Source organism: Mobula hypostoma, chromosome 4, assembly GCF_963921235.1.
Source record: "Mobula hypostoma chromosome 4, sMobHyp1.1, whole genome shotgun sequence".
Taxonomy (NCBI): domain Eukaryota; kingdom Metazoa; phylum Chordata; class Chondrichthyes; order Myliobatiformes; family Myliobatidae; genus Mobula; species Mobula hypostoma.
Genome location: NC_086100.1, coordinates 113,816,503 through 113,832,056, shown reverse-complemented (window position 1 = coordinate 113,832,056; position 15,554 = coordinate 113,816,503). Strand labels below are relative to the sequence as shown.

The following is a 15,554-nucleotide window of genomic DNA, read 5'->3' as shown; positions in this document are numbered from 1 at the left end:
AGTCTGTGGTGGCCAGTGCTATCATGTTTGCTGTTGTGTGCTGGGGCAGCAGGCTGAGGGTAGCAGACACCAACAGAATCAACAAACTCATTCGTAAGGCCAGTGATGATGTGGGGATGGAACTGGACTCTCTCACGGTGGTGTCTGAAAAGAGGATGCTGTCTAAGTTGCATGCCATCTTGGTCAATGTCTCCCATCCACTACATAATGTACTAGGTGGGCACAGGAGTACATTCAGCCAGGACTCATTCCACTGAGATGCAGCACAGAGCGTCACAGGAAGTCATTCCTGCCTGTGGCCATCAAACTTTACAACTCCTCCCTTGGAGGGTCAGACGCCCTGAGCCAATAGGCTGGTCCTGGACTTACTTCATAATTTACTGGCATAATTTACATATTACTATTTAACTATTTATGGTTCTATTACTATTTATTATTTATGGTGCAACTGTAACGAAAATCAATATCCCCTGGGATCAATAAAGTATGACTATGACTACTATACTATGAGTTGATATGCTACAGCTGTGGCCTATTGGGACATGGCTGGAGACAGTATCCAAAAGGGAGGGGGAAAACCCAGACGAAGGTCACGGCAGACACCCAGTCACTCACCCCATCAGCAACCAGTCTGACTGTCAATCAGATCAAAAAGTTAGTGACGGCGCCTCTTAGGGCAAAAAAAGATGTGGCAGGGGGCTCCACTGCCAGCGCTGGTGACCCGCGGATGTACACAACGACATTGTTAGGGGGACAGCAAAGCAGTGTGTTAGTGGACACAGGGGCATCGGTATCGATAACAGACTTACCCTTACCAACAACCGGACAGGCCAGTTATATCAGGGGTGTAGGAGGGAAAACAGTAAAAGCAGAAAGAAGCGAGTCGCAAATACTAGAAATCGGGGGAGTTCAGCTTCCAGTGTTTCTCTGGGTATGTCCAAATAGTGAGGGCACAATCCTTGGAATAGACATCCTAAGGGAAGCAGGAGCTGTTATAGATTCGGGAAAGGGGGAAATAATATGGACGAGTCAGGGGCAGCAAACGCGCACAACCAACAGAATACACAACCTGCCTAGCATAGTCGCAGCTGCCCCGATCACCAGAGACTGCAGCCCGGATGGGGTCCATGGGTTACCTTGTCAGCAGTTCCCAGCAGTGTGGGCTACACACAAGCAAGATTGTGGTCGAGTAAAGATAAACCCAGTTAAAATAGAAGAGGGTCTGTATAAACCCCATAAGCAGGACCCTATACAAACTGACACACTGACCACTGTTTAGGGTATAGCGAAGGAACAAAAACACCAGGGGATACTCAGAGAGACTGCTGCCATTCCAGAACATAAAGTTTTCCCAGATCCTCCAAGGGCAGACATTACTGTGAATAAAGCAGCAGGGGGTCAAGAGGCAATTGAAATTGCAAGTGTGCAGGAGGAAACGACAGAAGCCAGCTTAGTAAAATTATATGAAGAGGTTAGAGACAGAAGAGAAGGAAAAATGGAGGAGAAAAGGAGCAAAGGAGGGACCAGATGGGTGCTGGACACATGGGGAGGAAAGAATCATGGTGGCCCCACCCTGTATTAGACAGATACTACTAAAGTTATATCATGGGGTGATGCATCAGGGAAGGCAGAGCATGATCACAACCCTCCGGCAGGACTGGTGATGGCCAGGGACGGGCGGAGATATTGAGAAAGTCTGCCACCGTTTTATCATTTGTGCCCAGCATAACCCTGGTAAGGGCAGAAAGCTACAGCTGGCAAATCAGCCTCAGCCAAGGGGACCCTGGGAAAACATCCAGATAGACTTCACAGGGCCCCTGCCAAAAAGCAGGGGGGAAAACTACTGTCTAGTAATTATGGATCACTTCACCCGGTGGGTAGAGGCTTTCCCAACAAGGGACTGCACCGCCCACACCACTGCAAGGATCCCAGTTCAGGTGGATTCAGATCAGGGAGCACATTTCACAGAGAAAGTGATGAGGAAAATGTGCCGACTGCTAGGGATTCGACAGCGGTTCCACGCACCCGACCACCCCCAGAGTTCAGGGATGGTAGAAAGGATGAACCGAACAATCAAGAATGCATTAGCCAAAGCTACAGCTGAGACAGGAAAGACATGGGTGGATGTATTACCAGGAATCCTGATGAGATTGCGCGCAACCCCGAACTGCACTTTGGGTCTCAGCCCCTACGAGTTATAGATGGGGCGAGCAATGCGACTCCAACATGGGGTAATTACAGGTTGTGGGGAGCCTGGGGCTTACAGGGATAGAATGATCCAAATGTGAAGGACCTTTCTAATCAACTTAAAGTGTTGAAGAACCGAGCAAAACAACAACAGCGAATCAGAGAGAGCCAGAGGGAAAGGGGATAGTCCTTCCACAGCCCAGCACCCAAGTTATGGTGAGGGTGCTGCCAGAAAGGCCAGGGTTTTCCCCCAGGTGGATAGGACTACAGACGATACTCTTAACCAATGACAGGTGTGTCTGTGTACAGACTCAGCGAGGCAGCCAGTGGAAACACTGGACTCAGGTTAAAGCATACAACTCACCCTCTTGTTGCTCCCACAGACAGGGTGGGGGAACCAAGTGTACCCAGTAACCATGTAATTACAGAGAACCTAAGAGAGGAACACCAGCCAGCCATTCCAGACCTGACCACAGCTGATGAAAAGATAGCTGGAGGAAACGCAAAGGCAGAAAACGCCGAACGTGGCAGAAAACACAAGAACGTGTTGGAAAACCATGAATAGCCTGCTAAAGTGTGATGATGATGGTGTTCTGTAAAGAAGGCTGGTTGCTGAAGGTAGATGATTAATTTTATAGCATAGTATAGAAATTATTGGGAAATAGACAGGGACAGATTTTTGAGTTAAAGCGGAAATGGCAAGTTCCACCACTTCGATGGCATTTCAGACTGCACACGGCATCTGGAAGCAGTCACCCCGAGTCTGAGGAGCTGGGCCCTTTTCAGCAGTTGGGCCAGTGATCGACCGGACAGTTTGGAAGGGGGTGCCACTGGGGAGAGGTCCTTGCAGATGTTTATGCAGAGGCCACCCCAACCCCTTCCTGTACATCGATGAGAGAGCCTGTGGGTGCTCCTGGAAGGAGAATTTCAGTGACCAGAGGATAAAGGGCTGAAGACAAAGGAATGTGCTTAAGCTGCAATCAGCCTGCAGCGAAAAAGCTGACAGGCACATGAAAGGAGCCCCATTCCTAAAGACTTGGAACAGCCTCTCTGCTTAACATTTGGTTGGTAGCGATTAGGTAATGCTAGGATAGATATCGAGGTACATAAAATTGAGGGGGAATTTTGAGACAGGGCATTTTTGCTGCCCTATTTGAGCATATCCTCCTAGGTTTGCCTTTCCTGGTACAAATTTAATTTTTGTCCAGGAGGGCCAAGAGGAGGGACTGTTAGAGTGAGTTTTTTTTGGGTAGATGATTCATTTACACTTAAATGACTTTGGCCACCAGACTTCTATTTGACAAAGTACTGTGGATTGAGTTCACAGCAATGCGCTTCCTGAAAAGGTGTGAATACCAGATGCTTCTAGCGCTGTAGTTTGATCAGATGCTGTAGTTTTGAAGACAGTATTATCTATACTTTATAAATATTAATTGTCTTCTATGTTAGCATGTAAAATGCCAAATAAATGTACTGTGGATTTAACTTGCATTCCTAAAGGCTGTGGGTACCAACCCAGACATGTTGGCGTCGGAAGGAAAGGATGAAGTCAGAAGGTGTGATGTTTGTAGGTAACTTGAAAAGGAAGCATTGTCTATAACTTTTTAAGTAGCGATTGCCTTTGTGTTTAGCAAATAAATACCGAGCCCACATGGGGCAGCAGACCTTTCTACCGAAAGCATCTCCATCCGTATGATGCCTGCTGTACCTTGTTGTGTCGAATAAAGAAGCTGCTTTGTATCTACCAGTGACTCTGTCTCTCAAGTGATTTCGACCACGCTACAACAATAACAGGTTACCTTATCCACTATTTCTAATAGTCAGCAGGCTACACCTATGCTGTAAAGATACAAAACATTCCTTTTTTAAGCAAAATAAGCTTTATTCATAATCATTTATAAGAATAAATCATGCAGTATTTTTTCATTCTTACATTCATAAGACAATATATTTAGCGTTACATTATACTGTTTAAAGCCAATAGCACTGCTGCCACTCATGATCCCCTGGGGTATTCCACTAATACAATAATTGAGGGGCTTCCTCAGCAAACCCGGCCCCTCCCTGTCCAGTAGAGGAAAAACCCTAAAATGTGGTCTTCCCCCACCAAGCCCTTGCAGTAGCTGCACCAAGCTTCGGTGTGTCACTTGGCAGCATTCCTCTACAGACATCTTGTTGTGCAGGCAGACCAAAATGTTTTGGGCAGACCAAAGGACGTCTTTCACTGAGTTGATGATCCTCCAGCACGGCATGATGTCCGCCCCTGGGAACAGCCCATACATGATAGAGTCCTCTGTCACACAGCTGCTCACTGTGAACCATGACACAGGCCCTTGCATCTTCCTCCACACACTCTTCTCAAATCCATGGCTGTTATTCTTGACATGCGTGTGGCCCATCCGTGCTCCTCCATCTTGGAAATCATCTGGGCCATCTTCCAGTTCATCTGGGGATCCAAGATGGATTGAGTCGTATGGATTGTTATGCACAAGTTCCTGGTCGGTGGGGACAAAAACATAGTCAATGGTGCCCTCATCCTGATGACCACCTTCATGTGTCACTGCATCAGGCTGTATATCCAGGGGTCCCTAACTTTTTTGCACCGCGGACCGGTTTATTATTGACAATATTCTTGCGGACCGGCCAACCCGGGCGGATGGTGTTGGGAGGTACGGTTGCCAACAGACAAGAGTCGCAGTTAAATACATTGTGTTTACCCCGAGAAAGACTATCACAACCATGAAGCCTTGCACGGGGACCTGTGTGCGCATGCATGTACGTGTCGATTTTCTTCTACAAATCGTTTTTGGTGATTCTGTTTGGGGGGGGGCGTGTTAATCACGACTGGAATATAGGTGATAAGTGGCTAATACACTCAATTTCATTTCCAACAAGGGTTTATCTAACTAATTTAATATTAAACACACAATACATAATTTCCTTGCATGAATATAGTGATGTCAATTATCAGGGGAGGACAGGGGAGCTTGAAGTAAGTGTTGAACGAACTTCCAGTAGAAGTGGTAGACGCAGGTTCGATATTATCATTTAAAGAAAAATTGGATAGGTATATGGACAGGAAAGGAAGGGAGGGTTATGGGCTGAGTGCAGGTCGGTGGGACTAGGTGAGGGTAGCGTTCGGCACGGACTAGAAGAGCAGAGATGGCCTGTTTCCGTGCTGTAATTGTTATATGGTTATATAAGTCACTTATAACTCAATAGCATCATAACATTTTAAGTAACGTTTGAATATTAAACACACAGCACATATTTTCCCCGTATAAATATATAAAATCATTGCAACACACCAATATCGCTGAATCAGTGGGAGCCCTGGGCTTGTTTCCCTGCAACAAAACGGTCCTATCGAGGGGTGATGGGAGACAGCAAGACTCGAAGGAGGCTCCTTATGTCCAGTCTATTCCGCAATTTAGTTTTCTTTGCATTCATTGCAGACGATATGTTGGAATTGGAAGCAACGTTTTCAGTGCTTTCGTGGCTATCTCAGGATACTTAGCCTTGACTCTGATCCAGAATGCCGGCAGAGATGTTATGTCAAACATACTTCTCAGCCCGCCGTCATTTGCAAGCTCGAGGAGTTGATCTCCTTCCCGCGCTGAGTGCGTTCAAGTTCAACAGTGGGCGTGACAGGGAATGAGGAAAGGTGCAGCTGACCCATATCAACAAGTCATATCGTTTCCTCGCGGCCCGGTAGCACATGCTTTACAGCCCGGTACTAGTCCGTGGCCCGGTGGTTGGGGACCGCTGGTATATTGAACCACGTGCCACTACATGCTGAGGTTCTATCTGTCCCCTGTGTTGTGAAGGATGGGTCTACCCCCATTACTACATAATGTCCCAGTCAGCTGCACTTTGTTGCACTGCCTGTCCTACACGTGAGTGAAGCGTACACATTAATTAGCCAGAGCAGAGTGTTTTGGTACATTACACTTGCCATAGGGAGGTGCCCCTAATCACCTCTCTGACTTGGGTGATTGAGAAGTTGCCTCCCTGCAGCAGAATCCCCAGGTCAGAAGCGTAACACTCACTGCCCCCCAACCAACTGACTAACCATGGGGTCACCATAGCGACCACCTCTGATAGCTGTGAAGGTGAGGTAGCCTGCACTCCTGTGGAAGGTTACATCAGCCTTGACCATGGCAAGGCACTACAAGGCATTGATACATTACTAGATCAGATTAGATTCAACTTTATTGTCATTGTGCCGAGTACAGATACAAAGCCAATGAAATGCAGTTAGCATCTGTCCAAAAATGCAAAGAATAGTGTTATTTACAAAATAACTGCGAATAAAAAGTAAGTGCTACAGCACACAAATAGAAAAGTACTGAGACAGTACAATACGGATGCAATACTGCTTAGCGCTGTGATGTGAGGTTCAGCAGGGTCACAGCCTCAGGGAAGAAGCTCTTCCTGTGCCTGCTCGAGCGGGAGTCGAGGCTCCTGTAGCACCTACCGGATGGGAGGAGAGTAAAAAGTCCATGATTAGGGTGAGATGCATCCCTGATAATGCTTTTTGCCCTGCCCAGGCAGCGTTTATGATAGATGTTCTCAATGGTGGGCAAATGGGTGCCGACAATCCGCTGGGCAGTTTTCACCACATGCTGGTGTTTTGCGGTCCAATACGGGACAATTGCCATACCACACTGAGCTGCAGCTGGTGAGTATGCTCTCAATGGTACAGTGGTAAAAGTCCGTCAGTGTCCTGGGACAGAGGGAGCTTTCCTGATGCTCCGCAGGAAATAAAGGTGCTGTTGTGCCTTTTTGATCAGGATGGAGGAGTTCAGGGACCGGGTGAGATCCTCGGAAATGTGGACACCAAGGAATTTGAAGCTTGATACATGCTCCACTACAGCTCCGTTGCTGTAGATGGGGACGTGAGTGTGACTCCTAGCATGCCTGAAGTCCACAACGATCTCCTTGGTCTTCTGGGTGTTAAGGACCAGGTTGTTGTCGGCACACCACGCAGCCAGGTGCTGGACCTCGTCCCTGTAGGCCGTCTTGTCATCCCCTCTGATCAGGCCAACCACCGTGGTGTCGTCTGCGAACCTGATTATGGAGTTAGAACCATGTACAGGAACTCAGTCATAGGTGAAAAGGGAGTACAGAAGAGGGCTCAGCACACAGCCTTGAGGCACGCCGGTGTTCAGGGTGAGAGTGGAGGAGGAGAGGTTGCCTTAACTTAACTGATTAGAGTCTGTTAGTCAGAAAGTCCAAGGTCCAATTACAAAGGGATGAGCTGATATCAAGCTGGCGAAGTTTGGCGATCAGCTTGGAGGGGATCACAGTATCGAATGCCGAACTAAAGTCAATAAACAGCATTCTGACTTAACAGTTGGGGCTGTACAGGTGGGTCAGGGCAGAGTGAAGTGCCGTGGAGGTGGCGTCCTCTGTTGACCTGTTGGTACAATAGGCAAATTGATGGGAGTCCAGGGTAGTGGGCAGACAGGATTTTAGATGTAATAGAACCAGTCTCTCAAAGCATTTTGCAATGATGGGGGTGAGTGCAACTGGATGGAAGTCATTCAGGCCCATGGCAGTGGAATGCTTCGGCACTGGCACAATGGTGGCGACCTTGAAGCTTGTGGAGACAAATGCCTGGGCCAGGAACAGATTAAAAACGTCCGTGAAGATGGCGACCAACTGCTCTGCACAGACTCTGAGCACACGGCCAGGTATTCCATCCGGACCAGCTGACTTTTGTACATTCACCCTGCTCAGGATGACACAAACATCAGAGGTGGGAAATGAGAGAGGCAGTTCCACTTTAGGGGTGACCTCCTTGTTCTCTCATTCAAAGCGAGTGTAGAAGTAATTGAGCTCATCAGGGAAGGAAGCAGAGCTGGAAGGGGACACAGTACTAGGTGGTTTGAAGTCTGTAATGACCTGTACGCCATGCCACAAGCGCCGGGGGTCCGAGGAGTTGAAATGCTCCTTGATTCTCTGTTTGTATATGTGTTTAGCCTGAGAGATTCCCCTCCTCAGGTTGGCCCTGGCTGACCTGTAAGCCTCCCGGTCTCCAGACCTGAAGGCTGAATCTCTGGCTTTGAGCAGGAGGCAAACTTTTCTGTTCATCCATGGTTTCTGACTGGGGAAAATTTTTATTTGTTTTTGTGATGTCACTCTATCTACACACTTGTTGATGTGCTCAAGGACAGAGTTGGTATATAAATCAATGTTAATCTGAGAGTCTGTGGTGGCATGGGCAGCAAACACGATCCAGTCTGTGTGCTGGAATTGGTGCTGAAGAGCAGAGTCAGCACCCTCCAGCCAGATCTTAATAGTCTTCATTGTGGGTTTCACACGTTTAATGACCGGGCTACGGGCTATACTTGGGAAACAGAAACAATGAAAGACGGTTGGACTGTCCCAGGTGGGGGAGGGTAGTGGCTTTGTAACAGTCAGCCACACTTGTGTAGACATGATCTAAGGTTTTATTACCCCTTGTGCACATGGGGTAATGACACCGCACATGGTTAAGGATGCTCTCCATGATAGAGTTGTGGAATCACAGGGCTAGTCCACTATCATTCAGTCTGAACCATCATGCCCACAACCTCTCTGTTTGGAGGCTCAGGTACTGAGAGTGCCACTTCCCCAGGTGTGTCACTGCGGGTATTATGTCTGGGGACTGGTTGGTCTTTGCTCCCGTTCCAACGTCTTGCTCTGGTCACCCTGCACCTTCCATCTCTTTGACTTGGGGTGTGCTCGATGCTGTTCTGGGCTCCCAAAGCTGGGAGGTAATGGCTCCAGTTCTCTCCTGGTCTCCCATAGCTGGGGGCTGATGGCCTCTATGCTGCCCCTGGTCACCTAGGCCTTGTGGGGGGGTGTGGAGTGGCTGGCAAATTCTTCCTTAATCACATTAGCTTGTTGGCTCCCTTCTACTTTGTACTCTCTGGTTTAACATATCTTCTGAATGAATCATCAGTTTCCCACACATGCTTAATAATCCTACGAGGGGAGCTTGCTGGTGTCCATCTGCTACATTGTCCTTTTTTTTCTCATTTTTTTGATGCTTAGCAGCCTATTGTCATTTAGATGGTGGCTTCTGGGACTTCTTCCTCTTCACCACCCACTACTCTTCTTCTTGTCTCTCTACCCTTCTTTCCTTAATTGACTTCTCCTCATTTTACAGAAGGGACTGGGGTTTCTCAGCTGCAGGGGGTGCGGGGGCAGTCAGCCATTCTGCAGTCCCAGTCTCTGTCTCAGTTTTGGCAGCAGCCTCTTCACTGGTATTGAATTGGCTTTACTACTTATATCCTTCATATACATGATGAGTAAAAATCTTTACGTTTTATCTTCGTCTAAATGTGCAATGTGCAATTTATAGTAATTTATAATACTATAAACTTCCAGTTTGGTCGCCGGCCACTCGACCATGGTTTTTGGTCAGGCACCAGACGCTCGGAGAGATTTGGAGGGGGGTGGGTGCCCGGCGCTTGGCCGGGGACCATGGTCGAGTGGTCGGCGACTTGGGCCAGCTCCCTCACCGGACTTAGTCTGGTGAGGAGGGTGTGAGGACACCCAGCAGGCCTAAAAAAAAGCAAGACTTGACAAAGGGCGGATGAGCTCCTTGTGAGCCAATGACCATCTTCTGTGGAAGAGATTAAAGCCTCACCATGTACCTACGAATCATATGCTATGCATCTAGTTAGAAGAGGTATGATGAACTTGGGTGCTGCACCGTGTGCCTCGACCTGCCCAAGGCCTCCGCCTAAGGAAGGGCCGAGCTTGAAGAAGCTGCCGCGGCTGGAGGCCGACACGGCCTCGGGCTCCAGTTTGGCAGAGGCGGCGGCAGGCGGCATCCCTCTTCTCCATATGTGTAAGGACAGTGTGTATAGCTGTGGCTATTGCATCATCTGTTCGAAAACAAACTGGAGCAGAGGCTGTACTTGGTGCTGTTGCAAGATCGAAGAGGATGGAGGTGCATAGCCGCCAACCCCGGATTCGGGACGGCACCCACTGACTGACTGATAATAAATACTATGTACGACAGGATAGTCAGTATAACATAGAAATACAGTTGTGTCAGCATGAGTCAAGCAGTCTGATAGCCTCGTGGAAGAAGCTGTCCTGGAGCTTGTTGTTGCTGGCTTTTATGCTGCAGTACTGTTTCCTGGAACAGTTCGTGGATGGGGTGACTGGGGTCCCCAATACTCCTTCAGGCCCTTTTCTCACACCTGTCTTTGTAAGCTTCCTGAATCATGGGAAGTCCACATCTACAGATGCGCTGAGCGGTCCACACCACTCTCTGCGGAGTCCTGCGATTGAGGGAAGTACAGTTCCCATACCAGGCAGAGATGCAGCCAGTCAGGATACTCTCAATTGTGCCCCTAAAGAAAGTTCTTAGGATCTGGGGGCCCACACCAAACTTCTTCAATGCTCTGAGGTAAAAGAGGTGCTGTTGTGCCTTTTTCACCACACAGCCAGTGTACAGACCACGTGAGATCCTCAGTGATGTTTATGCTGAGGAACTTGAAGCCGTTCACCCCCTCAAACCTAGATCCATTGATGTCAATAGGGGTTAGCCTGTCTCCATTCCTCCTGTAATCCACAACCAGCTCCTTTGTTTTTGCAACATTGATGGAGAGGGTTTTTTTTGACACCACTGTGTCAAGATAATGAATTCTTCTCTGTAGGCTGCCTTATTATTATTTGAGATTAGGCCAAACAGTGTAGTGTCATCAGCAAATTTAATTAGCAGATTGGAGCTGTGGGTGGTGACACAGTCATGGGTATACAGAGCATAAAGGAGGGGGGTTAGTACACAGCCCTGAGGGTCAGAGAGACAGAGATGAGGAAGCCAACTCTTATCACCTGCTGACAATCTGACAGGAAGCCCAGGATCCAGCTACACAGGAAGGGTGAAGGCTGAGAGCTCTGAGCTTCTTGTCAGGCCTGAAGTGGTTATGGTGTTGAATGCTGAACTGTAGTCCAAGAACAGCATCCCTCTTCTCCAGATGTGTAAGGACGGTGTGTAGAGCTGCGGCTATTGCATCATTTATTGATCGGCTGTGCTGGTAGGTGAACTGTAGGGGGTCCAGTGTGGGTGGCAGCATGCTGCAGATGTAGTCCTTGACGGGGCTTTATTAGTGACAACTTTTCCTCTTACTACCTGAGTGTTGGTACTAGCATGTTTTAGATAGGCCTTGTGAAGGTGACCTGGCTCCCTACACATTTGCTTTCCCTGTAATCGTTGGTCGCATGGCCTTCCTGCTTGCAGTTTTTGATGATGTCTGTACTGCACTGGGCTGCCACATGTCCAGACTTATTGCAGTTTACCATAACTGCAATAATAAACCAGCATATATCATATAACCACAGTTTGCTCCAATGGCAAAGACAGAGGGAGGGTGGATGATGATGCCATTTGCATCCACTCTCAGTTTGACCTTCACCTGACATTTATTTGTCCAAATCCCAAACATATCCTTGATGTCCATGCAGTTTCCTGTTCCTTCAACATAATGAGCCAAGAAGATGAGGACATCTACAACGGGCACATGTGGGTTGAATATGTGCACTATGATCACATGCTCCTTCGGGGTGGGGATGGTGAAGAGTGGCTGTGCCTTCAGAAGCGACAGCTTTGCATCATTTGCCTTTCTGCAAAAATCCTTTAGCAACTTTTACCATGCCACTGCATATTTGAAGGTGATGTCAAAGAAGCCATTACTGGTGAAGTCTCAGACACAGAAGATGTCCTACACCTCAAGCCTGCAATACTGCAGCAGGACCTTCTCAATGAAGCAGTCCCTGTTGAAGGAGTTCTTCTTGTTGGGATCCTTGACTACCATTTTGATAGTGTTTCTGATCCCGGGTCCTCCTAGCGACACACTGTAGCTACAGTCATCATGACTAAACTGAACATTGATTGCTGGAAAGGGGTGTTAGATTGGTTTTCCAATTAGCATGACAATGCTCCCCTACATCACAGGTTAAGCTCTTATCAGTGCCACTTGGTCATGAAGAATCCCTCGTGTCTTCCATTCTCAATGTTAGTGTCCACAGAGATCCACCATGAGTCAGTTCCTGCAGAAACTACATTTAATCTTAACCAAAAGGCTGAGATATTCAAATGATCACACTCAAAAAGCAGTAGTCAGAGAAAACAGACACCATAACCATGGTAAAAATGACAATGCGTATTAAAATTGGACTGAAAAGTACAGATCTCCAAACTGATAAAACTGCATGCTTTTTATAGATACAAGTTGAAATTTTCTGGAATTCAGTGGTCCAGTACATTTTGAATAGACCTGTACTCATCAACTACCTAATGATTTCAGCAAACAGCCTTATGGAAATCTCAGCTCTCAACTGCAGAAAACTCTCAGATTCCACACATAACCTGTGGAGTACCTATAGAAGAACAATTCTCCTGGTCAGAGGAGGATGACTGGGAGTAAATTCTGACATCAGTCAGGTCTCAAAGGTGCCAGAATAGAGTTTCAACCTGTATAATCTGCGTACAATGCATCCAGTGTGGCAGCAAATGCACTTACACATTCTTTTTGAGCTGGATATATGAAACTGCCATACTAGTTTAGCAATAGAAGATGTCACCCATTCTATGGCCACTTGTTAGCAACTAAATACCAATATGGGTTAGACACTGAAAGGATATATGATCTCATCCTACTTGCTGTTCGCCTAAGAAATAGGGAACTACTAACTTGCTCCCATGACAACAACAGAGAACGTGTGCTGGAATCATGTATGGGATGTGATATCAAGGCACAGAAATAATATGATTGATCAGTCAACACCAATTTACGAAAAGGGAATTATGTTTGAACAATCAATTAAAGATTTTTTGTAGATATGCTTGGAGACTGGGTGAGAAGAAATCAACAGATGTGAATTTTCATAAGGTTTTTCATCTCTCATACAGGTTTGTGTTCCTTGTTGGGGGATATGAATCGGGAGTAATATATCTGTGTATTGAGAGTTTGTTAACAGGTAGAACATAAAGAGCAGAAAAAAATGTATCCTTTGCAGGTCAGCAAGCTGTGTCTAATGAGAAAATACAGGAATTGGAGTTTGGGCCTTAACTATTCACAATTTATATCAAGTTTTGCCTGAGGAGAACATATGTAACATTTCCAAGTTTTCAAATGATATAAAACCATGTGGAAACATGCCGTGATGAAGCTATAAATAGGTGTCTAGAAGATTTAAACAAGCCAAATCAGTGGGCCAAAACATGACAGATTAGAGTAGATGCAGAAAAGAGTGTAGTTATCTACTTTAGTTCAAAAAACATAAGGATCACTAGTTTTTAAATGATGAGAGAACAGAAAATGTAAATGTTAAAAAGGATCTGGCTGTTCTTGTATATAAGTCTTGGAATGCTTTTATGTAAATGTTGCAGTTAATTAGAAGGCAAACAGCAGGCTGACCTTTATTTCAAGATGTTTTGAGTACAAGTGTAAACATGTCTTCGTACATTTATGTAGGATCTTGATGAGACCATACAAGGAGTATTGTCTGCAACTTTGGTCTCTTTACTTAAAGAAGTATATACTTACTAAAGTAAGAAAGTAGCAAAGATCAACAGACTGATTTCTGGATGCCAGTTCTGTCAAATGAAGAGTGAATGAGTTTCTTTTCTCTAGAATTTAAAAGGATGAGAGGTGATCTCATACAAAATTCTTATAAGGCTTAAGAAGGTAGATACAGGAAGGAGGGGATGTTTCCTTGACTGTGACTTTGACCAATTTGCAGTATAATCAAATGCAGGGAAAAACTTGTTATACACAATGATAGATGCGGGGTAAAAGTGGTAAAGACTCCAGAAAGAGAAGGTACCTCACAAGTGCCCCAAGTCTTACTATTTCTTGCCTTTTGGATCCAATGTTTTAACTTCATTCCATCCAGAACAACTTCAATAACTGCAATACTAATACAATCATCTTTTTCTTCCCTTTTCTTCTCTGTTTATATACAACTTCTTATAAATTTAAATAATTTAATGTTTTTAAGATGGTTACACTGTTTTTAATTAAAATCTTCAGAACTTATCAAGCAGATCTCTATTTATTGAGTTAATAATGTGAGCTTACCATAGTTGTTTCATGGATTGAGCCAAAACTGTTAATGAAAATATTTACTTGTACATCAACTGGAATATCTGGAAAAAAATCAGAAGAACTTTATCTTGCAGGATAAATAATAAATTTTCAAGAACATAAAACAAAGTTCAATTACTATACTGGTGTTTATTCATTGAGCACGCCAACTTTCTTGTCAAAACAAGAACAAGTTGAAATCGTGATTTATTGAACCAAAAAGGAATCAGTTTTGAGTAAAAGATTTATTCTTGATAACTTTAAAGTGTAACTTCTGTTAAATTCCACTTACATCCTTTGATCCCTATGTCCTGTCTGAACTTGAATTAACAGATTAGATGTAAAATTATACTGTATAATTTCTTCCCTCTCCATCCCCTCTATCTGGTTTGTATAAACTTAAGCTCATCTGATCTACCCTCAACATAATTTTCTTTATGGCAGAATTTAGCCATGTTTACATTTATATCAGATTGCTTTCGGATTCCTTTCCGCCAACTTTAATGCACCTGTATCTTCTCTTTTAATTATAAATCTGAACAAAATATTCCTCTGCACCTTTTCTGAATATCTGTACTCAACCATTTTTGCCTGTATATCCTAGAGTTTTTCTCAAGCCACAAAACGTCTGGGGTAGTTCTGTTAGTGGATGAGTGAAGATTCAGAACACCCTACTCTATAGATGTCTGGCTGCTGTCTAAAGTAAGTTGTAAGTTTGCACATTGTTGGCATTTGATGCACCCTACAATTGTTATAGATACTTGTAACGATCTGGCATTATGAGGTAGATCAATTCAGATATCTCCAAGTCCTTGGAGAATGAGAAAGTTATTGAAGTTGAGCTTTGCTTTGCCTTATTCAAAAGGAGAAAACTTTTTTGAGTTGCGCAAACTGACATAAGACCAAACCTCCGATCTGGTGCTGGCAGATAAGAACTTTGGGAATGAACGATGTACAGTATTTATCAGTGGTGGTATGAATCTAGTAGTTCTACACAGAATTCAGCAATGGGGCCAATCTTTCTGGAACTCCTTAGCAGGGAAATGAGAACCCACCTTGGATCCTACAACAGCTAGGACATGGGGGTAGGATTCAAAATCCAATCAATTTCAAATTTTTTTTTAATAGGGAACAATTTGAGCTCGCAATGTGAAAGGTAATTGCTGCTAAATTTTCTGTCTACCTTGATACCTTTTTGGATTTATTGAAGTTTAAACATGTTTGAGCTAACTTTTCTAAAACTAGATTTTTAATATTTGCAATTATTTGCTTGAC

At 45.2% G+C, this 15,554-nt stretch overlaps 1 protein-coding gene across 2 annotated transcripts in view; it reads right to left on the bottom strand.

The window, feature by feature from the left end:
• Nucleotides 1–15,554, bottom strand: part of glrbb (glycine receptor, beta b) — a 153,572-nt gene that overhangs the window by 74,188 nt on the left and 63,830 nt on the right. For both annotated transcript variants that reach the window (XM_063046392.1, XM_063046393.1), the window contains exon 4: nt 14,274–14,341. In XM_063046392.1, the coding sequence (XP_062902462.1) occupies nt 14,274–14,341 (68 nt within the window). The remainder of the gene's footprint in view (nt 1–14,273; nt 14,342–15,554) is intronic.